At 40.8% G+C, this 26,771-nt stretch overlaps 1 protein-coding gene across 2 annotated transcripts in view; it reads left to right on the top strand.

Annotated features, from left to right (window-relative positions):
- Positions 1-22,169, top strand: part of LOC310915493 (bMERB domain-containing protein 1) — a gene marked incomplete at both ends in the record, with an annotated part of 56,111 nt that extends 33,942 nt beyond the window's left edge. For both annotated transcript variants that reach the window (XM_083872405.1, XM_083872406.1), the window contains 5 exons: positions 2,789-2,912; positions 17,759-17,832; positions 19,411-19,525; positions 20,589-20,671; positions 22,057-22,169. In XM_083872405.1, coding sequence (XP_083728531.1) covers positions 2,789-2,912; positions 17,759-17,832; positions 19,411-19,525; positions 20,589-20,671; positions 22,057-22,169 — 509 coding nt within the window. The remainder of the gene's footprint in view (positions 1-2,788; positions 2,913-17,758; positions 17,833-19,410; positions 19,526-20,588; positions 20,672-22,056) is intronic.
- Between the last annotated feature and the right edge of the window lie 4,602 nt (positions 22,170-26,771).

The raw sequence follows: 26,771 nt of genomic DNA, 5'->3' as shown, positions 1-26,771 counted from the left end.
ATTGAAGCAAAATTATGCATAAATAATTGAGGTTTACCTCTTCAGTCCCTCTCATTGTATGTAATAGCTTGATAATTTTATTTCCTTCTTTTTGTGCTAGTATCTTTCTGTGCATATCATTTTACTTGTTTCTTTGTCACTGAAAATTATCCTGGAGATTGCAGAACAGACAAAATAGTTTCATCCTGTCTCTGGCTATGACTAATCTCAATGTTGTCTTCACTTTTGCTTTATGAATTTTGTCTCATTAGCGGAATAAAAACCTCAATATGTGCTAAAGAAAAGTTGACTACTGCACACCTGCTTTAAATAAAATGAAATATTCGTTCTTTCTTTTTTGAAAAAGTAAGAGACTTCCGTGTGAAGCTCTTCTGAATCATGTCTCAAAGCACTAGAGGTGTCATTGCTCACTGGCACAGAGTTAGAGCTTTACTTAAAGGCTCAATAATGTTAACATAATCTTCCCCAGTGGTTCATATCCCAGGAGCTCCAACCATTTTATGACAAATAATTAATTATCCTTCAGCACAGCTGCTGCCAGGTAGGCCAGAGGAGCTGAGCCCCAGCGAGGCTGGTGGTTTGTGAGATCAGTGCTGGGGAGTGAGGAGGGAATGCTGACCTGGCCCCTCCAGGGCAGTGTCCTCACACCTCTGCTCCATTCCATTGCTCCAGACACTCCTCGGAGTTTGCAGACAAGCTGGGAACTAACATCTAATGCTTCCTATATCTATTTCCCTCCACTTTCCAACTTCTGGTGCCTTGCATTTGATTCTTCTGGGAACACAGTGTCATTTTAGATTGATTGCAAAAATATTTTCTCTGGTTCAAGCACAGGTTGGGTGGGATGTGAAGGAGAATCTCTGACTGTTCTCCATGGGGTCAGAGGAGACTTCTGCCTGTCCCACTAATTCCTGTGCTGGTTTAAGCACATCACTGGGGCATGAGGCTTGCTTGTTCCTGAATTGTTGAAATCACAGGCTGGAGGCTGACCCCTCACAAAGGGTGACACCAAGGCACTTACAGCTACAGCTGTAGAGTGCAAGTAAATGAGTTACCTTTTTTTTTATTATTTTTTTAATTTTTTTTCTGTTTTCTGAGCTCTTTTTGAGAGCTAATTTCATAATATGTATGTATGTGTAACTTATTTGTGGTTTATATTCCTATTTACCAAGTGTTATTTGCTTTAATTCATGGTAGCATCAGAATGACTTCCCCATCTCCTGCTTGTATTTCTGGCAAGCAGTGAAAATGAGAGGTGGGCCTGTGAGAACCTCATGGCATTTAGGCTACACATCAAGTAAATATACTCCAACAAACATAATGATTTCAAATAGGGAAATCCATCTTGTACAGGCAGCATTTTTGTGTTCAGACACACAGGACAGCCTTACTTTACAGACCAGTTTTGCAATTTGAGTTTAAAAACAACTACTGAAACATGGCTGATCTCCCATGACAGACATTTCAAAATCTGCCTCACTTTTTTTCTCAAGATTCTGTTACCTGGGGGAAAAAAAAGTGATTTTTTTAATATTTGTTTTCCCACTTTCTTCATTAAGAAATGAAGTCAAAACTTGCTGATAAATACAAGCAGGATAAATTTTAAAATATTTTATCTATTTTTAAAAACAAGGGAAATGAATTTTGTTTATATAGTATAGAATGTTTTTCCTTTGCTTCCATTTTGTTAGAACCATGAACTAAGCTCATACAGTGGCTGTTTGCTGAGATTTTTATAGTTTCATTTCTACTCCAAGTTTTTGTCAGAAATTCTTCTCAGCTGTGCTTAGTCTGTCACGAGGGACCTCAGAATTTGTCTCCTCTTAATTAATTGGACAGCTTATTTTCTGAGGCTTTTTGTCTGCTGTTTTCTGCATAATTATGCTGAGTATGTTTTGACCTCTCTATTTTCCCCTTTTCAAATTAATACAGCTAAAAGAAGCCTTCTTTTAGGAATATCTCCATTTGGGTACCAAAACATGCAGCCAACCTATTTTTCAGTGTCTAAATTCTTGTTTAACGTGAAGGCCAAGTGTGATGAACCCTTGGAATGGGGTTTTCCAGCAGCCAAGCAGCTCTTTTTCCAAACCCATCTTAGATAAATTGGTTGCTTTACGTTCAGGGAACACAGTCCATAGCCCCATTTCTCTCTGGGTTACAGGGGTAATACATCAATTATGCAGAAATAACCACAGAAGCACCCTGGCCTTACCAGCTGCCAAGTTATTACTGCAAAGTGCTTTTTGTCTCCTCAACCAATTTCAGTGTCCTTGTGAGAGGCTCTGAGCCCCTTGCAGGATGAGGTCCTGCATCCTTTCTGATCACATCCCTGGCTCCTCTTGGTGGGGCTGGGCTTTAGCTCTGAGGGTGGAGTGGAATGTTAAAGTGGGAAACATTCCTGGGTTTATGTTGCCTACACCAAGGCAGGACTCTTCAGAACTGCAAGGAATTGCTCTGAGAGGGTTTTGTGGCAGTCAGTTTGTGGTGATGTCAGGTGAGGAATGGTGGATGTAGCTGTGGATGGGGTTGGGATTCCTCAGAGGAATGATGGAGCCTGACTAACAACATGATTGTCACTCTGGAGTATTTCACTTCTAAATGGTTACATTGCAGGTAATAAGCAAAACAATAGAGAAACCAGTCAGCCCAGCATTCAGCTAGAATATTTTTTACTGCTTGAATTAATTACTCCAGAGTTAGGTAGCTCTGTGATTTAATTTACATTCCTGAAAAACACCATTAAGACAGTCTGACTGGCTTAATTCATTTTCTCTGCTTCCACACACAGATCAACTTGACATCATTTCAATGGCTGAAACAACAATGATGCCTGAGGAAATTGAGCTGGAGATGGCAAAAATCCAGAGACTTCGGGAAGTCTTAGTCAGAAGAGAATCAGAACTCAGGTTTATGTAAGTATCAATCCTCCTGGGAAAACACTATGCAAAATTAATCAAAATAGGAAAGAATAGTATTTAGAAGACTTTTATCTGCTTGACATTTTAAAAGGGAGAAAGATAAAGAGCATCCCAGTTAGGTGAGCACTTAAAAAATGCTGTTGGGAAATGATTTTTGTAGTTGCAAAGGAAATTACCTTTTTTTTTATTCAGCACCATTTTTTTATTCAGCACGATTTGCAGAATATGTACAATGGATCTCTTTTCATTACAAAAGGAAACTTTGCTAAAGTACATTTTTATGGAGCATCTTTTCCTACCTGATTTCAGTCCTTTGTGGCAAGGATATTTGTCTGAACAAAATATCAACAGGTAGGGGATTTGAAGCTTCCACAGTCTAACCTAATTCAGGCTTTATTCCTACTTCATTAGTGGTCTTTAGACAGTTCATGTCACAAGAGAGCACACTGTGTTCTGCACTAATAGCAGCCAAGATTTGACATTTGTTAAATGGAAGCCATTAAGTTATGAACACAAAACACTTTCTGATATATCAAATTAAATAGCAATAGTCCAAGAGGGATTTTTAAAATTTCCAAAAAGGTCAGGCATAGGAGCCTCACTGAAGGTTCATGAATATTAATCCAATTCTGATGGTGAAGGCAATAGTGTTAATATTCCTAAATCATCAAATTTAGAAGATCAGAACTTATTAATAAGAAGTGTATTATTTTGAAGTGTCCTTAATCTGTGACTATCTGAGGTCAGAAACAAACGGCTTTTCCAGCAGGCCAAGAACTTCAGTAGCTCTAAAACCTGCTGAACTCAGACCCCTGACATTAATAAAGCCTCAGTAGCCTGAAAAAACTCACTGGTTTTCTGCTCATGTTCAAGTACAGGGGACTGGTACTTGAACCCTTACACTGGAGGTTAATTTTAGTGCCCTGAGTGGCATTGCCAGAAGCTGGAGGCCTCTGCAAACAGCACAGACATCTGTCTTTGAGTATTATCCCAGAAGACTTCTGCCCAGAATGAATCACTGCTTAGACACCTTTGGAATAAGGACTGGTAATGGTAGCACTGACCTTTAGTAATGCCACAGTGGTACAAATAAAGTGAACAGGAAAGGTTTTGTCGCTCCTGCTCCTGGTATTCAAGTAACTACTTGGTTATCGGTTTGTACATAAATTTAATCTGGAAGAAGCCTCATCATTGAACCCTGCACTTCTCTTGACATTTTCTACATCAAACAAAGCCCTGAAATAAACTGCTCCAGTGAATGAGAGCAACTGTTCTGTTTGTTCTGGTATCCAGTCTGCTCTTTTCATTTCCCCCATGCTCACACTCTTTACTCTGTATTGCCTGGCAGGTGTTTAAGTAAGGGATTTAACACAGGAGAGTTTGCTTATTGAAAAGGGAGTAAAACTGACATTCACACTGCACAACTGTTCTCCTCCTGGGTTAGATCTCATCTTCACACTGCCTAGAGCTGCCCAGGAGCACTCCCAGCCTCTCCCTGGCACAGCAGAGAAACTTTTTTGAGCAGCATCTCCAGGAGGTTTGGCCCAGGGTCCTGGCAAGGCAGGCAGAGACTGCCAGAGGTGGCCCAAATTTCTCTTTTCTAAGTCATGGAGAGCCACAGCCACAGACCCTGTCATTCCTCCAGCTGCAGCAGACCAGGATGACCACTTTCCCAGAGATATTCACACCCCTTTCTAGCCCAGCTGCTCTCTGCTGTGTGGCAGAACATTCTGATTCTGCTCATTAATCCTTGAGGCAGTTAAATTCAGTTTGTTAATGCCACTGAATGAAGTGGCCAGAGAGAAGCATGTTGCTGGTGATAACCCAAGTAATCCAGCAGCACCTGTTCTTTACTGCCTCTAATGCTGGATAGTTTACACTGACAGAAGGGCTTGGCTACATTTGTCTTCAATGACAAACATCTTTTAATGACAAATGTATTTTAATGACCTGTTGCTGAGATTAACAGCACAAGTCATGGTTACCTCAGTGGTCCAAGTTTTGTGTCTGTTTCACTAAGCAAATTACATAAACTCTAATTCATAGACATATTGTGGAAGACTTTACATGTAGCCTTTTTTTTTCTTCTTTTTCATTTGATTTCTGATATAACGAATTGCCAATATCCAAAGACCAGAAGTCTGTATGTAGGTCATGAATTTTAGTAACTGATTTCTTCTGACAGGGCTAGATTCCCCTGGGAATGACCTATACAAGCAGCCCCATGAAGCTGAGCCTCCTCAGCCAGGTTTGAGGCAGAGTCAGCTTTGAACACAGTTAATGAGCAGCACTGCACCTACGCTCAGACCACGGAGTGCCAGAGCAGCTGTAATGAGAACCACATCTTTAGTTCTTGCATCTGCTTTAGCTTTGCCTTTAATTATAGCACAAGGATAAAACACACACAGTGTTAGAGAAATTGTGTGCTATGTTTGTATTCTCTTCTTTGCCTTTCATGCTGTTAGCAACAGAATAGAAATTCTCTTGGGTTAAATTGGGGTTTTTTTTATAGTTCCTATGAAAGCATGAACATGATGAAATGATTCTGTCTCACTTGCACATCCAGCCACAGCTCACATTTCCAGCTACATTTTTTAAAGTAATGGTTCATTCTTCTCACTGTCTGTCTGTCTGATGGATGTTTTTATTCTTTTTATTCAGCCAGCTCCTAAAGCAGGAAAAGTACACTGTAGCTGTGCTTAAAGCTAGCAGTGCTCTGTAGCTGTGCTCAAGAGTGTGTCCCCAGCCCTCAGGGTGCCCCTGGCTCCCTCCTGTCACAGGCACAGCCTGTCAGCTCTGCTTGCACACACCAGCAGGTGCCACAGCTCTTCCCTGCATTTAAAAATACTCACTCAAGAATAAGAGAACAAAACATTGCAATCCAGACCTGCTGCTGATGGAAACCACAGCAAGCTCTTCCTCTGTCAGGTTTAATCCATGGAAGGAATATGCTCTAAGGCTGCTATTGAATTTACTATTTTCCTTGCAGAAGATGCAAATGTGGCAGCCATGAAATAAGGACATTAGGCAGGGAACTGCTCTAGGTCAGCATATCAGCCAGTAAAAAACCCCCAACAGACCCAACTGAAAAAGAACCCTGGCAAGGTCTAGGTGTGCAGTGGACATGGAGTTGGTTTGTACTTTTCACACTTGTGTGTGTGAAGTGTGTGTGACCAAGGAAAAGCTGTTCCTGTTGGTGTATGAGATCTCCAATAAGATGAAGCTGTTTCTCACTGTGGTTTGTACAGCACATGTCCCTTCAAACAACACAAACTCTGCATGAGGGGTCCTTGGCATAACGTGGAACCACAGAAGAGTTTGAGTTGGAAGGGACCCATGGACTGGTGGACATGTACTAATACCCATCAAAATTATTTTAAAATTCAGAAGATACCTTTAGGAACGTGTTGCAATTTCTCTGCCTCTCTGTACCCACAAATGATGTGCTGTCCCACAGAGCAGCATGTACTTGTTTTTAGTGACAGACCAAGGATTCACTCCCAGACAAGCACAGATATTTCTGTAGTCTGCCTATCACTGTATTAAAAAAAAAAAAAACAAAAAACAAACAAACTTCCCCAAAATAGAGAAAAAACCATCTGTGAGAACAGCGGAAACAGGTTTTACCCTGTTTAAAAATGAAACAGCACAATTTTCTAAGTGAAGACCATAAATATCTGTACAGTTTCAATACATGTGATTTTTCACTCTTTTTTACTACTTTGCAGTCCTTGAACACTCTTCTTCCTCCCTTGCAGAGATAAGTAGAAATTCCTTACTGGTGCACTAAACGTGATGTAAGACCTCATTTCAGTAAATAAAAACTAAAGCATTTAAAGATGAAGTGTTGTCACACAAAGATACATTTAAACAGTGTGACTTTCTGGAACTCTGAAGTGAAGCAAAAATATACACTACAGAAACTCCAACTGACATCTCTGATTTTCAAATTTGTAATAATTTTTATTGCAAAACACAGCTTTTAAAATTCTGCTGCATGAAACTCAGTAAAATCAGATGTGTGACAGCTTTTTCTTAGCCTGACCCCTGACATTTTTTGATTTGAAAAGCAAGGAAAGCAGATGAACTTTTTTATTTATTTGCTATATCCTACAGTGAAATAGTTAATCCTGTAGTGTGTACTTTATAAGAAGCCAGTTTTCTGATAATTCTTGTTTTTCTTTTTATCAATACAAAGAAACAAAGAAAGCAAAATGAGCTGAAGAAAGGAGGGCAGCTGAAAGCAGCTGTACTCTTCATACCCAGGAAATCCACATCGCTTCTAGCTGAATACCTGCTTGCTATGAAGAATTGCCTGAAGTTTATAAGGAGACAATTTTCAGATTATAAAATCAAGTCTTCCTCAATTAGGTAATGACACAATTTATATTGCACAATCATATTTTAGCTCAGGCAAGCCCAGTCACAGCAGAGCAGATGCACTGTGATTTGGTCTGTAATTACATTATCAAATCCTATTTTTGTCTCAAGACCCTGCCTTGCTTAGTGCCCAGGCTGGACCTCCTCAGGATATGCCCAGTTTATGTAGAAATTGTGGCTGTTTGTAGCATCTCTCCTTCAATGATACTGATACTATGAAATTTCATAAGATGATGCCAGGAGCTGTTGTGACCGTCTCCAGCCAGCCCAGGAAATCAAAATATAGCTTGAAGCCATCATATGCTGTCTCCAGCTCTTCTTGGTTTGTTTTTAGAATAGCTGAGAACTCAGCATATATTGATATGAAGGAGACAATATGTACAGAAAAGCATCAGCTTATAGCCTGCCAGCCTTCCCCCTCTGCTTCTCAGCTCCTTTCTTAAAACATTCTGTATAAAAAGAGTTTTGGGTCAAAGTGTAAATGTTCAATCTGTCTGTGCTGTTGAAGAAAGCAGACACCACTTCAGAACATGCACACTCTCTCTTCCTTTCTAATTCTTCTGTCCCATTTCCTTTTTTTTTTTTTTTTTTTTTCTTTCCTGGTGGGAGAACAGACCCAGAAGCTGAAGGAGCTGTTTGGGCAGCATCCTCTTTGTCACACATTTAATGTGTTGCTGCTGTGGATGTGTTTGGCTTCAGAGGCAACTTAGCATTGCTGGGGGCATGGAAATCTACTGAAAGACACAGTTGTAGAAATGGATGATGCATGTGTTAGCTCAGTTTAGCTGACAGGGAGAGGCAGCAAACCCTCAGACCTCTATGTGATAACCATCAGATCAAAACTGAACCTCAAAATCACTTGTAGTGCAGAATTCGTGCATTTTAAAATGCATTAGCATGTTGGGACCCAGTAATTATTATTAATAAAGGTGAGATCATCTCACCAACAGTTACTGCTTGTTCCTGTGGAAAGGCATAGAATTCTTCTAAAACAGCATCCACTGTCATCATGAAACAGTCTGTGGGAAATCTGCCAGTGCCTGATACTGCTGCCTTTCCAGATGGAAAGCAAAGCTTGAAGCCCAGCTTTATTGGATGACCTTGAACTAAAACTGTGGAAGTTCCACCTGTGATAGCTGCCTTGGGATGGTTATTTCTGCCATGTAGGTGATACTGAATGGCAGTTCTTTTAATGCATAGGGAATAGAAGATATTAAACATAAAGCCCTATTAGGTTGCTTTAGGCAGTTACTGAAAACATTTTATTCATTAATCCTTTTTTTTTAATCTGTAAAAATGCTATAAATACAATGGTGTATTTGCTTAATGTCTGTGTGGTTGTTACATCACTAAACTAATACTGTGAAGAGGCCAAATTCACCTCCACACTGAGTCAGAATTAAAATTGTTCATTATCTTTGTACACTCTCGCTACACATTAGTAGATGACTCCCTCTTCTCCAGAGTGCTCATAACATCTACATAATCCAAATTCTCCATAGTTCAATTCAGGGTTTTAGACCATTTGACACTATTATGTTTGCTTACTTGAAATCCCAGACCTTTTATGTAGAAAAAGTTTGCTGCAACTTGACTTTGCACTCCCACAGCTTCATTAGTGTCCAGAGAACATAATTTATTCCTAGTTTGGGGGTTTTTTTCCTGCTTCAAATCAGGCTTACTTTTTCTTTACTTGCCTTTTTAGCCTTTATCCTTCTCTCAGTTTGCAAAATCCCATAAGTCTCTGTTGTCCTGCTGTGATATTGATGTATCCACTGCTGGGAGTAGTTAGAGGTGGGATAGTCAGTTATGTTCATTCTGGAGGGTATTGGGTATAATGGTAGAATCTCAACCTTAGGGCAAATTCATGGAGAAAAATGTAAAGTCCATATTCCTTTTAAGAACAACAGCATCCTCAGAGGTCAGATGGGATTCTCATCTTTGTGTCATTTGCAGTATGCACAGCACATTGGTATTTTAAATACAGAAAGGTATTCCTGCTGATTGCCTGCCTTAGTGCAACCACTGCAAGGGGAAAGAACACCAAAGTACACAAGAACTGCTGAAGTGGGAGGTTAATTCCCTTGGTGATGACAACCTTAAATAAACCAACTTAGAAATCCCATGTTTTAATTTGAATGCAGTAAATCTAGTAGACGCAAAGTGGGAATATAAAACAAACAGTCTCATGAATGGCTGAACTCAGAAAGTAATGCTGCAAATACTACAAAAATGTGTCCATGGAGTGTTCCATTCTCAGGTGAGAAAAGGCAGCAGTAATTGCTGTCTTTGTCTGAACAAAGTTCATTGCAAATTTGAATTCCTTTTTGAACCAAATCCTTTAACACTCTTACAAGTGTCTCACTAATGTGACATCAACTCTGATTTCTCAGTGGCTTCATGGCAACAGGGCCCCACAATGAGCATCACCCTGGGGAAGGGTGAGAGGGAGAGGGAGTGCAAGGGGATAAAACAGGCTGTCAGGGGTGTGAATAGCAGTGGTAACTCACTGGTTATGTTATTGATAAACAGCTGTTCTGACTTTTGATTTCTTGGGTACTTTTGATTCTTTTGCTGCTCTTTTTTTTCTTTTTTTTTTTTTTTTTTTTTTCCTTTGTACTGCATTTTAGCTGTTTTCTGTCATCTAAGGTGAAGCAGGGAATTCCCTTAGGACTGTTTACTTAATGTTCAGCATCTGGTGCTTTTCTCCAAGTTTGGCACCTTGCTGTTACTGCAGTGTAATAAGGTAATAAATAAGACCATCAAAACGAAGTTTTTGTTCATGAATAGAGCTGTTGTTGTTGTCAGTGTTTTCTGATAAGATCCATCTTTTCATGGGAAGGAGCAATAAATCTTTTCTCCTTCACAGTTCTGGAATCTTAACAATACAGCATCACTTATTGTGATTTCCTTCCTGGATTTTTTCCATTCCTGATTGTATTTTGCTCTAGGAACATAGGATGGATTGGGGAGGCTATAGAGAAGGATGCAGTTGTGTGATGATACATATTATTCAATAAATATAAATGTCAGGTTGGCAGCTACATAAGATAAGGCAGCAGTAGGAAAAACACCAAGCCCAGCTGTAAGAGGGACACCTCTGATAGAGCCTGGGGTGGCACAGGCTCTTCTGCAAGACAGGGTGAAGTTGTGGCTGTGACTGTCTGTCCCCACTGAGTTTTGCCTCCCAAGCATTTGCAAATAACCAGAGTCCTTGAGGAAATAACCAGGAAACTGCAAAATGTGGTTTTGTAATGCAGGTTGTCAGACAGTCAAAGCTCCAGGTCTCTGAGATCAGGGACAGCATTTCTGGGGGTCTGGGAGCCCCAGGGATGTCCCTGTGCCCACTGTAGAGCTGGGAACTCCTGTAAGCTCCAGCTCTGCCAAGGCTCCCAGCTCCTCACATGGAAGCCTGGAAGCCTCAAGAAGATGAGTTCAGGATAGAAATGCAAAGTTCTGGATTGTGCAGTTTAAGCTAAAACTACAGAGATCAGCTCTCCAAGAGAAAGGAAAGTGCCTGAGCTCAGTTTGATCTCTCTGCAGACTCATCTCCTTTGCCCTGTTTGACAGCAAACCCTCAACCCCAGAGGAAAACACAGCATTATACTTTCAGATGAGTGGTTGTAAAAATGGTGCATTAAAATACTCTGAAAGGAAAAGCTATTTTTTAGTGTATAATGCTAAACATATAATTCAGGAAGTATTTAATTAATTGTAAACTTGGTAGTTGAGATGTTTTTGTCATAGAAAATATTTTCATCATTTTCTCTGTTGGACAACTAGAAAAATAGTTCTTTAATAGAAAATTTTCTTTCAACAGCATATTCTATGTTGAATATGTGTTGTGGTTGTCACAAAATGCTGTTAATAGAAGAGGGAGCTTTGATCTCTGCCATTGTCATTTTTAATGCAGAAATTTAGCACTGTATTTCCAGATGTAACCTTTTATCCCAAACTGGTTTTCCCTTCCCAGTTCTTGGCCACCTGTGCTCTGGTTTGCAGGAGTGGGAGGTACAGTGGGTTGTCCCCTGAGACCACCCCAGCACATCAGGCACTTGTGGCACTCACAGACCCTGGGCCCCTTTTGGACAGCTGAGCTTCCTCTAGGCAAGGATGTTCTGTAATAAAGTGTCCCTCTTGCCCTGTGGTGTTTCACTGGTCCTCCTCACTTGTCTTCTGCTATGAATAGGAGAGTAACCAGTGAATTGAAAAGCCCTGGAAGGGACTCTCAGTGTTTAATTTTTATACCAGCAACCTTCATATTCTTTTCAGCTGTGATAACAAATAGTTGCTTTTCTGGTTTTAAAAATAAGAAAAGGTCAAACATGAAGGTAAATGAAGAAGGAAATGTATCATCGATTCTGCTGGAGACAATGCACAGCCAGACCTAGAGTTTCCTCCTTGCAGTGCCTAATATCCAAAAATAGAACTACCAGAGTAGTTTAAATGAACCAGCCTCTCTGCTTTTGCATAGAATCCTCTGTGTGCTGCTGCAAAGGGCTGATACTTGTGAATTTAAATCTGTGAATTTAAATGTGACTTCTCCGTTGTCTATAAGTTTTTAAACAAATTAACTTAGTCAATTTTTCCCACATGGAGAAATATTCCCCTCCACAGTGGGGCAATTTCAGGAAAACTCCTCTTGTTACTCTTGATTCATAATAAAACTTTGCAACTGGCAGAGGAGATGGCCAAGCCCAAGAGAATTCAGCAATGTCAGTGAAAATGAAAAACAGACAGCCCCTCTAGACACTGTTCTGAATTTATGTGAAATGTACCTTAAATATGACCCATCTGGGACTGAGAATTTCAAATGCCATCTTCAGTTCTCTGAAACAACAGCTGAATTACATCACTGTGCAAGTTGTGCTTCAGTAGCTTCGGTGCACTGCTCCTCCAGCAGAGAGCACTTCCAACAGGAAAAGTTAGACACTTTAATAGTGCAAGTTAATCCCAGGACCTGTGATTTGTGGGCTGCCCTGCCAAGCAGGCTGGTCATCAATCTGTCACCTTAATTGCCAGCTCTGTGTCCTCCAGCCCCAGCAGCACCAGGTGCTGAGCTAAATAACAATGTGATAAACACACACCATAATGATTCAAACGACACGCTCTGTATTCATTAAATGTTGCCTGTGATCTCACAGATTTATAATTAGAAGATTTAAGTAACTAAGCCAAGCTGACAGAGACAAAGAGGAGTCAAATATAGAAGAGGAGCATCAGGTGGAGGTCAGTCTCTTCTTCCACATAACAAGCAACAAGGCAAGAGGAAATGGACTCAAATTTCACAGGGAAGGATTAGACTGGATATAAGGAAAAAATTTTTGACTGAAAGGGTGATCAGGCATTGGAACAGGCTGCCCAGGGCAGTGGTGGAGGCACCATCCCTGGAAGTGTTCAAAGGCATGTGCATGTGGCACCTGGGGATGTGCTGTAGTGGTGAACATGGCAGTGCTGAGGTAACTGGTGAACTCCATAATCACAGAGGAATTTTCCAACCTTAACAGTTCTGTGATTCTATAAATTTATTGTGCTCTTGTAGTCCCAAGACCACTTTCACCATTGCAGATTCCCCACAGCATTGGCAAAGGCATAAACACCTGCAGTAGCCAAAGGCAGCCTCCACTGAACTCCTTGAATCTGCAGCTTGACATCATCCCCATCTCTGTAGCAATTCTCTTTATTTCTACACATCTCTTTACTTCAATCTCCCAGATTTTTCCATCTCTACTGGTTGCTCTTGGCTGGTTCAGGATGCTCAGTGGAGACACCACCAAGGAGATGATCTTTTCACCCCTACATGGAGACCTTCAGTTAGGTAATCATGTCTGCTTGTGACTTAGCATGGCACCTGATCCTCAGGCCAGCTCCTGGACTGGCACTATCAAAGTCTTCAGAAACTCCAACAATTACAAGCATTTTACTCCTGGGGCAGGAATGTATTAAAACAGAACTAAAAATAATCTAAGTGCCTGCAAGCCCCCCTGGAAGAGAGGGAAGGAAACCAGCAAACTCAGTCTACATTCCTTTTTTAACTTCAAGCACTTTAATCCAATAACAGAAAACAAAGGAATCTCAGACCTCCTCTTAATAGACATGCTAGAGGGAGCACAGATCTATTTCTAGCTTTGAAAGTCATTCAGCAAAGGCAGAAGCTCTCTAGACGCACTGAACTGCTCTTCATCCTGAAATCAATGGAAATGATATTTGATGCTTATGTAGGTGTTACTAATAGTTCTTACACTCAAATAGGAAGCATTTGTCAGTCTTGTTGGCCGTCTCTTTTTTTGGCTGGCCATTAAGGGAGGGTTTAGTGATTTTACTATGAGCTTTCACTCTAATTTTTGCATTTTTCCTATGCATGTCTCTAGATGGCACCTAGGTCTTACATTGGGGAATTCAGTTTTCTTGTCTGAAAAAGAAGATAGAAAAATTCAGCTGCCGAGGAATAATTCCTACTGAAACAAAACAAAACAATTCTTTTGTGTCTGGGATATTTCTTTATAAAGTCCTCCTCCCATCATCTTGCCCAGCCTTTGAGGTTTGCCAGGGCCCAGCTGAATGGGAGGGCTGTGCTCTGTGTGCATGCCCTGCTCCCCCTGGGTGCAGATGGTGCTCAGCAGAGGTGACTCATGCTGTCACCTCACTGCTGGACGGGGTGGCAATGACAGTGCTCGGGGCACTCTCCCCTGGTAGCTGGACCACAGGAACGTGTAATGGGGCTGAGTCACTGTGCCAGAGCACTGCAGGCTCCCCGACCCACTTATTTTCCTGTCATTTTGTCACACGTTTAGAAAATCTTCTGCTCATGCTGTTTATTCATTATGAGGTTTGGTGTTTTTTGTTGTTTCTTTCTGGCAAACAGAGAGTCTGCTTGTAGGTTGTGATGATATAGCTTGAAATACCAAGAGAGAAAAGAATAATATGTGCTTGTGTGGTATCTCCAAGCATACAGAGGGGGTTCTGCAATGAGCCATCAAGAAAGAGAAAACCAGGAGTGTAGACTGTGTCAGGAATACATGAAAACACCCTGAGAATTCATCCCTAGTTCAATACTATTGCAATTACTCCAGGAATGGATTTGGGCTCCTACCCAGAGAAATGTTTTATCATACTCATAACTCATGTGTTTAGGATTCCTGGACAGACATTTAAAGCTCAGCTCTGGAGGAAAAACTGCCATATTATAACTGCTGTTTGCTCCACTGATGTTTTTTCTACAGTCTGAAAGGTGTTTTCACAGGGACTGGAAAGAATGTTCCATCTCTTCCAGAGAAGAAAGAGGTTAGGGGCTGCAAAGGAATTTTTTCTCCTCTACTCTGCATATTGCTGCTCTCCTTAAGATTTCCAAAAGTTCTTTTTACTTCCTGAAGATGTCTGATAGTAATACCAAGATGATCTCAGTCTAACCCTGCTGACCATCCAGCTTCCAAATGAGAAATACACTGGGACTTGATTTTCTTTTTCAGAAGCACATTAATTTCTTCTGGGATTCCTGTAACTACTCACATCCAACATCCAGAGCATAAGGGGGAAAAGAAAGGAAGGTTCATAGTACCAGATTGAATGGCCTTCCAAGAGATTTCTTTTCCAGGAGTTCCTCTTCTTCCCTTGTCTTCAAGAGCAACAAGGCAACTCTTGCCCAGGGCAGCACCTGTCACCCTGCACTCAGGATTATTTGCTGGCAGATGTGGGATGTGCTTTATAGTTACAAGCATTTCATTAAATCAGATAGATGAAGCTTTGGCATGGTCCCATTCAGCCCTCCCTTTCATCATTTAACCTTTTTTTTTTTAAATTACTTTTTTCCTAATCAGCACTGTGGAGTGGATGAAACACAAAGGCTGTTTGACACAGATGGGAGGAAAGATGTTCCATGTGCTTAAGGGGATTGGTGCAGATGGTGGGTTCAGTTTTGTCCAGCAGCACAATGCACCAGCCTGCAGAACTGGGACTCTGGAGAGGTCATCTGACTTAGGATCTTAGGAATTTGTGTGGTCACAGAACTGTTACAGACCTAAAGTGTTTTGGCCACAGATTTACTTCCCTGTTGTCTGTTACAAGGCAGGAACAAAGTTAAGGTGTCAGGAAAAAGAGATGCTAATAATATACGGGGAGTACCAGCTACATGCTCTGCAGTCAGATTAAAAACCAGCCAAAATAATGGCGAGAAAGTTCAATGAAAGTTGCCACACATGACCAGTACCTTTGCCACAGATTAGGCCCAGGGTCTGTAGGGAATACTGAACATGAATGATCTTGCTCACTTGGAATATACTGCTGATGGTATTTTAAATTCCTGAAAATTCTCAGAGAAGAGCAGTGTCATTAGCTTCTTGGAGTTCCTTAGTGAGGGCAGGGAGCCAAACTGATGTAGTAAAGTATTTTAATTAGTGTATTTCAGAGCTTCTCAGAATGAAGCCAAATCTTCTGAATCAGAAAAAAAAATCCTCTCTGTCTGTCACAGAGATCTCTCTTGTAGAAACTCACTGTTCTCTTCAGTAGTTGAGAGTGTGGCTCAATATCATTTGAATACAGCAGTTCAATATTGAACATTTCTTGCCAAGAAACTGTCATCTTTGTTAGGCATGGTCATCTTAGTCAAATGTATGAAGATGACACCCACAGTGCATGAACACTGAATAGATAAGGAGCTGTGAGGCTTGCTCATATCCCAGCACATTTGGAATACTGACTCTCCTGGGAGGACAGCATTTAAGATTAATTGATAAAAGTAATTTCAGTACCATTCAGTGTGATGGATCTCAGGAGGAAAGCAGGCTTTGCCTGTTATGAGTGTGAGTAATATGGGGAGCCTAAGTAAAAACAGTCATCAGTAAAAACATCTCTGCCTCCAAGTGTCCTGAACACACAGAGCAAAGGACCATGCACTAGCCCTCAGGCTGATCTTCCCAATAAAACCAAGTCTTACAAGGCAGATGGGCAGTGAGAGAGCAGACCCCAGTGGAAGTGACAGGGGCACACAAAGAAGGAAAAGAGGTCAGCAATAAGGATTACAAGGAGAGGTATTTCCCAGTCATATTTTGGGAGGAGAGGGGTAAAAAGGCAGCAGGAAGAGCTGTCATATCACAGTGAAAGTAGCAGAACAGACAGGATGGAGTTAACCCAAGCAGCAAATAATGATCAACATGTTTTAGTAACAGGAGCAAAGCAGCTGAAGGACAGCTCCCTGCAGAGACCTTGCAGAGGCGGCAAGGAGAATAAAACTCCTGGGTTGTGATTAAAGTCTTATTTGTGCCAGAAACACCTACTTTTTCCACTCCTCACTTAATTCAATAATTTGGCTGCATTGTCCTTTGGGGGCTCACTCTCAGGTACACACACACTCGAATCCCTGAGCCTTCCTCTCCAGAAATACCTCAGGGACAGCCCCTGCTCTGGTGCTCTTCAGGTGCTTTGGGTGCTCAGGCAGCAGCCAACCCACCCAGGACTGTGGAAAACAGAGCTCAGAGATCCATGGGCAAGGAGAGTGTTGGTGAGAGCCAGCTGAGAGTGTACAGTTAATCACACAGGCTGCCTTTTGTGCTCTTCAGGGGGTGATTTCAAAATGGAAGCCCCAGATGCTGCCCTTGGAGCCAACACCTGAGCCTTGGCTGCCACTGTGGCTGAGACACTGAAATGAAACCTGTGCCAGGAAGCTAATGATGAAGGCTGCTGCCTTCCAGGGGAATGATTCAGCGTGGCAGCTCTCAGGAGAAGCAGCAGTTTCAATGAGAACTGAAGGTGTCAGTTTCTGCTAATGTTACTTTAAAAAAAAAAAAAAAAAAAAAAAAAAAAAAAAAAAAAAAAAAAGGTCTTCCGTGTCTTAACATTAATGGACTTTCTGCCAATATCAAGGATTTGAAGCATTCAACATCAACCATGGAGGACATTCATCCAAGGCACAAAACTTCAAAAAGAGATAAATGCCAAATTAAGACAGTTTCCAGATCTCTGGTGTCAGAGCTCAATTATTAGCAAGGTCCCAAAAAAAGCTTGTAGTAAAAAAAAAAAAACTTATAAACCTTGCCCTGGCTGTGCCAAATAATGCATCACCCTCTGCTGCCCCTTCCCAGGCTCTCTGCTATTCCTCCTCTTTTCCTAGTGAGAACTCTTGCTGCAGTCAGTGCAATATGGCACATCTGGATACAGGTGCCCATTCCAGAATGTTCTCTGACGTTCAAGAAAGTAAAAGGCATCTGAAATCATCCACAGTGCCAGGTATGGACCTTCACACAAATTAGAGCCAATAAGACAACTGATCAAGGGCTCAAAAGGCATTCTGTATTAAATACCCTTTGCTTTCTGTTAAGCTGGGTGAGTGAAGAGTGTCAGGATCCCCTTTCAGGCTGACAGGTCCCAGGCAAGGCCCAGGGTGGTGTATTCAGGTGAGATCTGGCCAATTCCCTCACCACTGAGGGGGCTTTGCATGTCTGACCATGCTTTTTCTGTTTCCGCAGGATGGATGACATCCAGCTGTGCAAGGACATTATGAACCTTAAGCAGGAGCTGCAGAGTTTGGTAGCAATCCCAGGTAATGGTTGTCTCCATCCAGTATCAGGATAGTATTTGTGTTCCATCCCCACCCCTGCATCACCCCAGCCCTGCCCCAACCATCAGAATCTCCTCCCCACAAGGTGGAGTTTCATCTCTCTTTCCTCTACTCCTTATTTTTAATTCCCTTTTTCCTGCCCACCTCTAATCTGTGTGTCTTTAAATTTCTTTTCATGCTGTATTTCACTGCTCCCATGGCAGCAACCCTGCAAATATCTCGTAAACAAGGAGCACATTCCTTATTTCTTGCACTCCCTTGGCAATCTCAAGGGAACCAAGTAGCACAGAGATTGTCATGTAGAAAAGACAAGTGCTGAGATACCAGAGATAAAAGAGGGAGAGGAGAAAGATTTATAATCATCACTGTGAATTTGATTGATTTTTTCCTTACTACACCAATCCATTGTCACACCTGTAGTTAAATCTGCCTTCTAAGATCAAGAACAGGATTGTACAAAAAGCAAGGCCCAAAATTCTGGTTTGCGTTTTGCCATAAATCTGCAATTTCACTGTTTGAAGTTGAGACAGACTTTTTTTTTTTTTAAATCTGTACTAAACCCAACTGTTTTCAAGTGTGATTAATTTAACTATTTAAAGTGTCTTATAACTTAAATCAGCAGACATGACACAGCTCAGGAGCATCAGACTGCAGGCAGCTCACTCCTCTTGCCCCAGCTCTCACTACTGAATTGTGCAGTTCTCTGAATATTCTACTGCCCAAACCCCAAAATCTTGATTTAATACAAAGCATCTTCATAGCTGATCAAAATTTTCAGCTTCTTGGAGAAGCACATGAGCTTGGATTTGCCTCTGGCTTTCTCATCTCTGCTGCATTTCCTGGCTTTGAAGAGTTCTGTCCTAAATACATTTGCTTTATAGCCTGAAACAACAGCTCTGTAATCCCTAACATTTATGACTTTTGGTTTGCAACAGGCACATCTTTCATGCCACAAAAATCGTTGTTTATAGACAACCTAGCCATTCCAGACTGGCCAATTAACAAGGACATATATTAATTACTCAGATTTTTAAAGCACAGGGAAAATAAGCTTGCATATATTTTTCCATGTTTTACAGTTGGTGCTATTTGTGAGGATTTGCAGCTCAGCTGCCTTGTCAAAATAGAAAAAAAAGGTGGTTTTTTCAACAGCTAAAGCTGTCTTGAAACACAGAGAAATAGTTCCTTTTGGTGTGATCTCCTTTCCCCTGAGGTCAAATGGAGTTTGTACATGGGATTTTAACAAAGCATCTTAAACCATTTTCTTGCCAAAGCTCTTAAAAAAATTCCAAGCAATGTCTTGCAAAGAAATTGAGTATTAAAAGCTGGCTTGGCAAACCCCACAGAGCCTTCAGACCATTAAGCTGATCAGAGTCAACAGCAGCAAGTGAAGAGAGCAAAGAGGCAGTGACCCGACTCGCCCGGGTTTTGGTGACTCAGGTCTGGAAAACCATTGACTTCCATCAGCAGTTGATTCTCAGACATCTGCAACATCCTACACCACCCCCTCACACTCCCCAGAGTCCAAAGTCATACACTTTTTTCTCTGTTTTTGAGCAGAAAAAGAAAAAACAAAGATGGAGAAGCAGAGAGAGGATGAACTGATTCAGAAGATTCATCGGCTGGTACAAAAAAGAGATTTTCTTGTAGATGATGCAGAGGTGGAGAGATTACGGTAAGAACCAGGAGCAGCTGAACTTATTTACTGACATTCCACAAGCCTAATAATGCAATAGATTAAGTGACAAAACTTAAATCAACATTAATGGGAGAGAATTGGTCCTTCAAAACAACTTACCAAGTTAAAAGACTCCTCCTCATTCTATAGGAAAAACATTAAAATTAGATTACTCTAATTCTGTGGCTCTTTATCCCATTAATGGTTCAGTCATCTCATGAATAACAGTGAGCTTTGGTCTCTTATTTTCCTACTAGAAACAGTCTGGGCATTTACTATTTAAAAGGATTTATGCTGCTGCCAGGGAATTCTCTTGTCATAAGAAGTAGACATGAAATGGAATTCTATAAATGACATGTTTGTGGACACCTAAAATCCTCCTTTTTAAATTATTCATGTTGTGAGTTTGATTACTACTATTCCCATCTTGTCATAGGAAAACAACCCAAACAACAATTAAAAAACCCCAAACCAAGTAAAAAGCACTCAGTAGTACAGCCCTACCTAAGACACAAACAGGTTCTTAAGGGTTTCACCTTTGCAGCTGAGCCCAAAGTTGCCAAGAAAGTTGTAGTCTTCCTCAAAAGTTCACTTCCAGCACCCAAATCCAATCTTTTGTTTGAGATCAACACCCTACAGTCAGTTTTGCTTTTATTTCTCCTTCTTTCAGCAGTAAAGACTCAATCCATTTATCCAAAATGACAATATCTCCTCCAACACATTTAAATTCTGAGCAAGCAGGGAGAGGATAAAGCAAAGCTTTTGCCAGAGTCCTGCAGCTGATCAAAGAGAGCTGGCCCAAGGCAGCAGCTGACAAGCAGCCTGAGCTGAAACTGAACCCAGAGCTCTCACTGAGTGTGCAAATTGCAAAAGCCTCAGCAGCAGTTTTCATTTAGGCAAATATTTTTGCTTTTTAATAAGCGGCAAAATTAAATGTTTCTAAAAATAGCAAAGAAGTTTAGTGTTTACTAGTGACTTGATCCTAACTGCTCTAGCTTTACTGCCCCATTTCAGAGATAACTGTCATTCCTCTAACATTTATTGTCCTTCTCTCCACCAGGGAAAAAGAAGAAGACAGAGAGATGGCCGAGTTCCTTCGCACCAAGTTAAAACCCATAGACAAAGCAACACAGTCTCCTACCAGTGAGTTCCTAATCATTAAGAAAAAAGCAAGAAGAAAAGGACAAACTCTAAACTGATAAAAAGAGCATTTTCACAGGGCAGCCTGTGGCAAAAGCTAGGTGCAGCTAGCTAGATCACCTAGAAACAACACAGGGTGTCAGCAACTGCTGACCATTTAGATTTCAGATACCAAATTACCCCTTAAAACTGAATTTCAGTCACCTATGGCCACTAAAAAATTGCTCTGTATACTTTAAATATGCAAAGTATATTTGTACACACAGTGCCACAAGTTGCTTTTCTAAGCAGCTGGATTTTTATTAATAATTTTCCCGTTTCTGCAAAAATAACTGAAAAAATCTCTTCAGATCCATATTCCATGCTTGAATATCTGAAACAAAGTTCACCTGTTTTACTGCAGTCAGGATGGAAACTAGAGAAAAGACTGGAAACTAGAGAAAAGACTGCAAACTTCCAGAGCTGACCCAATTTTTTTATATATTACAATCAGAAATAGGCTTTTGAGTCACCCCAACCCAAACCACTTGTAGACAGAATGGCAAACAGACTGGTTTCTAAGAGACTAAGTGGATTGCATGATTCCTTGGAAGCTTTTAGCTGCAACTTTCAAACAGAACACTCCCAGCCACAGCAGGAGCTCTGGAAGGTCACAGATTGATTTTGCTCTGTCTCAAGATGAGCTCTCAGGCAGAGTCAAGTGAGAGCAGTGCTCTTCTTAGAAAGGGACTTTGGTCCACCAGCTGAAGAGGTTTGTATCAAACATTCTGCCATTTTGCACAGATCAAGATCTTCCTCAGGAGTTCACAGAGAGACTGGAGTGGCTGTGAAGTTCAAGTACAAGGTTGAGAAGAGACATTTTAAGATGCATCACTAATTATTTATACCCCCTTAGTCACAGGGAGCATGACTCATCTCCCTTGTTAGTTTACTTTGTCATTGCTTTTAAATGCGGTTTCAGAGACAAAAAGGATTCTTTTCACCCTGAAAAATGAAAACCCACCTTTAACTTGTTCTCTCAATTACAACATCCAAGCTGATGAGATAATAAGTTCTGGCAATACTTTTGTTCTTCAGCTCCTTTCGTTGTTGGGAGTTAAACAGTGAAATAACTTTATGAAAGGATCCGTTATCTGACCCCAGGGCTGTGAAAAGAGACACCTGCCTTGAACCAGATGCAGATTTATCCTCCCTTTGAGATGTATGGGTTCTTTAGCTCCTCTCACCCCTCCCCGAAGAGATTAGATTTTCTGAGCAGTTTCAAACCACCAAAAATTCAGAGTGTGTAGAGAGAGGGTGGGAAAGGTTTGCAGCCTTTAAAGCAGAAGTAGGCAGAAACAGTTGGAGCAGCTCTTGGTTCTAATGGTGTCCTGTTTTGAACATTGCAGGCAGCCCAGCAGAAAAGAAGGCAGAACCTCCTCCAAGCAAGCCCACCATTGCCAAGGCAGGGTTGGCAATTATTAAAGATTGTTGTGGGGCCACACAGTGCAACATCATGTAGAGCCCTGGGCTTCCTGCCCTGCTTGTCTGTGCAATGTTTCCATGGAGTGGAACTGGATGGTGAGGGGAACCAACAGCATCCTGCTGAGGGAGGCAAGAGCAGCTGGCACAAGTGTAATCTATGGACTGGACTATGGCAGGTTCTTCACTGTTGCATGGATCACTCTACACGCATGCCTAAAAACAAAAGAAATCTATATAGTGGCTGTCCAGGGACCAGAAGAGATCAGCAGTAGAGTCAACAAAAAACACCCCCGTGATACAGGTGAATGAAAAGGGGCTGTATTTTATCCACTAAGGTGTAAAACAGCAATTTTAATAGGCTATAACTTTATAGGAATATGTTGTACACTTCTCCCCCACGTGACAAACTGCACTCAAAAATCCTGTTTTGGATTATTATCCAAATTATCCTATTTTGGCTACTTTTCAGAACAAAAGCCACAAGTAGCAATGCTATATATAGCACAACTGATAGAGGAAGCAACTGTAGGATAACTGATGTTGCATACAAAATACCAAACTTGTGTGATGTTCAACTACTTTGCTGTGGAGTTTCATTTCAAATTCTTCCTGAAGAATGAGATCAGTGACAAGGATGCTGCAAGTAGCTACAGATTTTTATATCCCACATGATCTCCAGATTTCTCAAGTCAAATTAATATTGCTTGCACCAGGGGAAATAAATCCCTGGCAAAGCTTTAGCAAAGCACAGCTACAGTAATCGGCAAAGTGATGATGCAGTCCAAGGTTGTGTCACTTCTGTTTTAGATCTCCACCTCCCATGAAGTAAGAGAAGTATTCACCCAGGGTTTTATCTATTTTTACAAGCTACATGCAGTAGGAAATGACACATCACTGAGAGATTGCTTGGAGAAGAATAGAAGACAAAATTTAACTAATATTGAAACCATGCTTAAAACAAGTATTAATTGTATGTTTTGGGACCACAAGAAATATAAATAATCCATTAAAAAAGCATAGGAAGAGACAAGACACCCAAGACAAATTGGCCACAAGACAAATATACAGATACAGAAGTAGGTATTTGTGGCAGGAAGATCACATTCTATATAAAATGGGTTTAAAATTAGGGGAAATACAGAAATACTTGTCTGTGTTTCACCATTAAGTGTGTTTCTGGTCTCTATGCAGATTAAGCCTTGTGGAATCTAATATCCTTATATTAGCTGTCAGTAGCTGGTTTGTCTGTGTGATGGTATTCCATATAAATGTACTGTGATAGGTGTAAATAGTAAAATAAACGTACATGGATCTAGTGTGACAATCTCAGGCTTAGAAATAACAAAAGATAGCAAAAAGTTCCTAAAATAATGTTTTGCAAAAGGAACTTCCATTTTGTGAAGCCAGCCAAGTGAAGTGTGTGCTTACATACCAAGGAACCACAGTATAGGAAAGGAGAAAAAATTAACAGCAGTTACCCCAAAAGGATAAACAGTTATTTTTGTAGAGAGAAAAAAAATATTATTAAGGTTGAAGGCAATAGACACCACCTAAAGTGACTCAGACTATTCTTATACAAACAAAACCTAATCCCTAGCACTGGCTGATTTGATGAAAAACACTTGCATTTCCAGAATAATTTCAGTATTGCAGACTCACTTGAGACAAAGAACCAACGTCACTAAGTACCTTAAATTTTAAGGATCAAAGAGGAACAAACACAAAAGGTTTCCACTAAGACATGAAGCACTTTAATTACTTTGACCAAAGATGCAGGAAAGAGAACAAAGGCTGACTCTCATGTATGGTTATTGTATCCTTGTTGAGACATACAACACCACACTGAGCTCCGTAGCTGTTCAAATCTGTACCTGGTGTGGGTTGGACTCTGCATGGCATCCCTGTACATCAACACAGATATGGGGAAAACTGCTTTTAGGGGAGAGAATACACACTGCAGGAAGAGAAACACCCCTTGGCTTCTGTAAAATTCCACAGCCTCTTGCTGGTACCCAGTTAAGACATGAGGAGTTGTCAGTATCTTAAAACAAGAGGCAGATGTTCAGTGTCATTAATAAAGGCAAATGGAAGTCAGGGAAAAAGCTGTAGTGAAGCATCAAACTTTAAACCTTAGAAGGATGAGCTGTGAATGCCACTAACAAAGGGTTCGGAAGGACTTTGCACGTTTTTTACAGCCCAAGGTGACTTCTGCACATCAGTGTATTTAACCCAGGCTGTGCTGATGATTGGGGTGATCCCTACAGGCTGCACAGAATCCACAGGCACTTGGGAATAAAGTGAAGTGTGTGGCTTCCATGAAAAAATATCATTAGCAAGAGTTAGACATTCCTGGGAAAGCAATACTCATGACCAGGCTACAGAGCCATCTCCTTTAATTAAAACCAAGAACAAACACAGCAAGTAGGAATGTGCAATATTCTTACAGATAAGCACTGGCAGCCAGTGCCCCAAAGGGACTTGAACTCCAGCAGTGTTAATGAGAGTGAACTTCATTTTCAGAAGTTCTAGCTTGGCTCAGCTGGAAGGTTTTCTGCATGCCAGTTTTTGTTTTTAATTAGCAAATACTTCATTTCTGTGTTTATTTGGGTGGGTTTGAACAGTTTGCCTGCAGTGCACGAGTGGTTCCTTCAGAAGTGGGTCAGTGATGCTGCTTAGCAATAAAGTCCTGGATTTTTTAGACTGCAAGGTCAGATCCTCAACTGTGTTCAACACTGGTTTAGTGTTGCCTATCTAGAACACAGCAGAGCCCTTAGGGCTGATGTCAAAGCTAATGGCTGCAATTAAACAAATTAAACTTAGGAAGGAATTAGGTGTAAAAATCTTGACCCTTATTTTTAAAAATCAGACTAAATCACTCATTATCCCAAGAACCAGGGGCTTTAATTAACTGGCTTAACTTACGTGATCCTGGGAGCATGACACATTATACAATCCCCATATATAAACTCAGCAGAGTATCAGACAAGTATCTTTAGGTGACTACATGGAGTAACTGGCATCATTTCAGAATTGATTTTCAGATATCAGTCACTGTCAGCAGAGAAGGACATTGATTGATTGAAGCACCTGATATCTCTTCTGGAAATCCTGGCTATTTATCACTTCAGAAGGAGGGCAAGGCATTGGAAAAGGAAGGATGTGTAAGGTGGATCTGGCACACAAACATGACTGTGCTCAGGAAAGGATCTTGGTCTACTGAGAAAAACAAAAGTGCTGAAGTGCTATTTGTACAAATCACCAATTCCACCAGCAAATGGTTCTCTTGTATCTTCCCCTTGGCCTACTGAATCTCTTCCAAGTTAAACATATTCCCAAATAAACTAAGCTGCTGTGTTATACTAAGCCTTTGTTTCTTCCTGTTATTGAAGGAAAAGTTGGTTGTGGAGTAGAATGGGATGCTTAGGGATTAACTTTTCAAAAAAGAGTAAGGTTACTATTCTGCATAAAAGAAGTAATGCTTAGGGGTAAGTTAGAGAGGCTACTGAAATACAGGATTTCCTCACTGAATTAAGAAAACCCACCAAAAAAGCCAATCTCATTATGCTCCTAGATGATGTTGGACCTCACTGCAGCCCAGAGCCTGCCCGGGTTAGAGACAGTTCCCAGCCCTACACTGAGAATATAAAGGTTCCAACATATCTCAGTATCAAAAGAATTGCCAAGTCAAAAGGGCCATGATATTATTGAAATGAACAAAAAATCCTCCTCCACCCCAGCATAAATGCTACCATTGTTATCAAAGTGCATCTTGTTCCACATGATCCCATTCATCCTGTGAACAGCCAGGCAGGCAGGCTGCTTTCAGACAGGATCAGATCAAAAATGTTACTTAAAGCCAAAACTTCCTCTCCCTTCCACATGCACAAACACTTCCCATGGGATCCTGAGAGAGAACACCTCAGCAGCTGAGCCTGGATTCTGACAGGATGCAATTCTTCACTTTTGAATTCAGTAACTGAAAGACTGACTTGAAACTTGAGCCATGGCATGACACATAATAGTGCTTTGACAGCCATGTTAAAAAAGGCTCAAATAACATCCTCAAGTGACATTTCAGAAATTTCTTGTAAAATGGCATTCTCTATTTACATCAATCTGCTTTCTGTAACATACATACAGCACTACAAGCCATGTTAATAGTCACTTGAATTAGGATTTTTTTTCTGACTTTATCCACCTAAGTAATAATAAACAAAAAGAGTCATAGAGGAAGGAAATACAGCATTAAAAGTAATGCTTGCTAGAACAATCCTATTAATAGGAGTTAAACCATAGCTCACCATGCAACTAGTCTGTCCTGCTACATTATGGCAAGCAATAAAAGCCATATTAATTTTAGAAAAAAATGAAAGCTATTTCCATCACAACTCTTTTACTAACTTAACAGATGGCTTAACATAAAATGAGAAGGAAAGAAGTGGGAATGTTTGCAGCACAAAACCAAAGCAATATTTAAAATCAAACTCATCTTTTGAAGGTAATCACATACCAGGTGCTGAAGGATTTTACTCATTCATTTACTTAAAAACATTCACAACTACTGAAAAATGAAATTACACAGTGGTGATTATAGGGTCTGTGGTGCTGCTGTAGGAAGTTTTTATGAACTGCCTGTTCC

This window comes from Zosterops lateralis, assembly GCF_965231275.1.
Source record: "Zosterops lateralis genome assembly, chromosome: 15".
NCBI classification, from domain to species: domain Eukaryota; kingdom Metazoa; phylum Chordata; class Aves; order Passeriformes; family Zosteropidae; genus Zosterops; species Zosterops lateralis.
The sequence above is the reverse complement of the archived record's forward strand: the minus strand, read 5'-3'. Positions and strand labels throughout refer to the sequence as shown.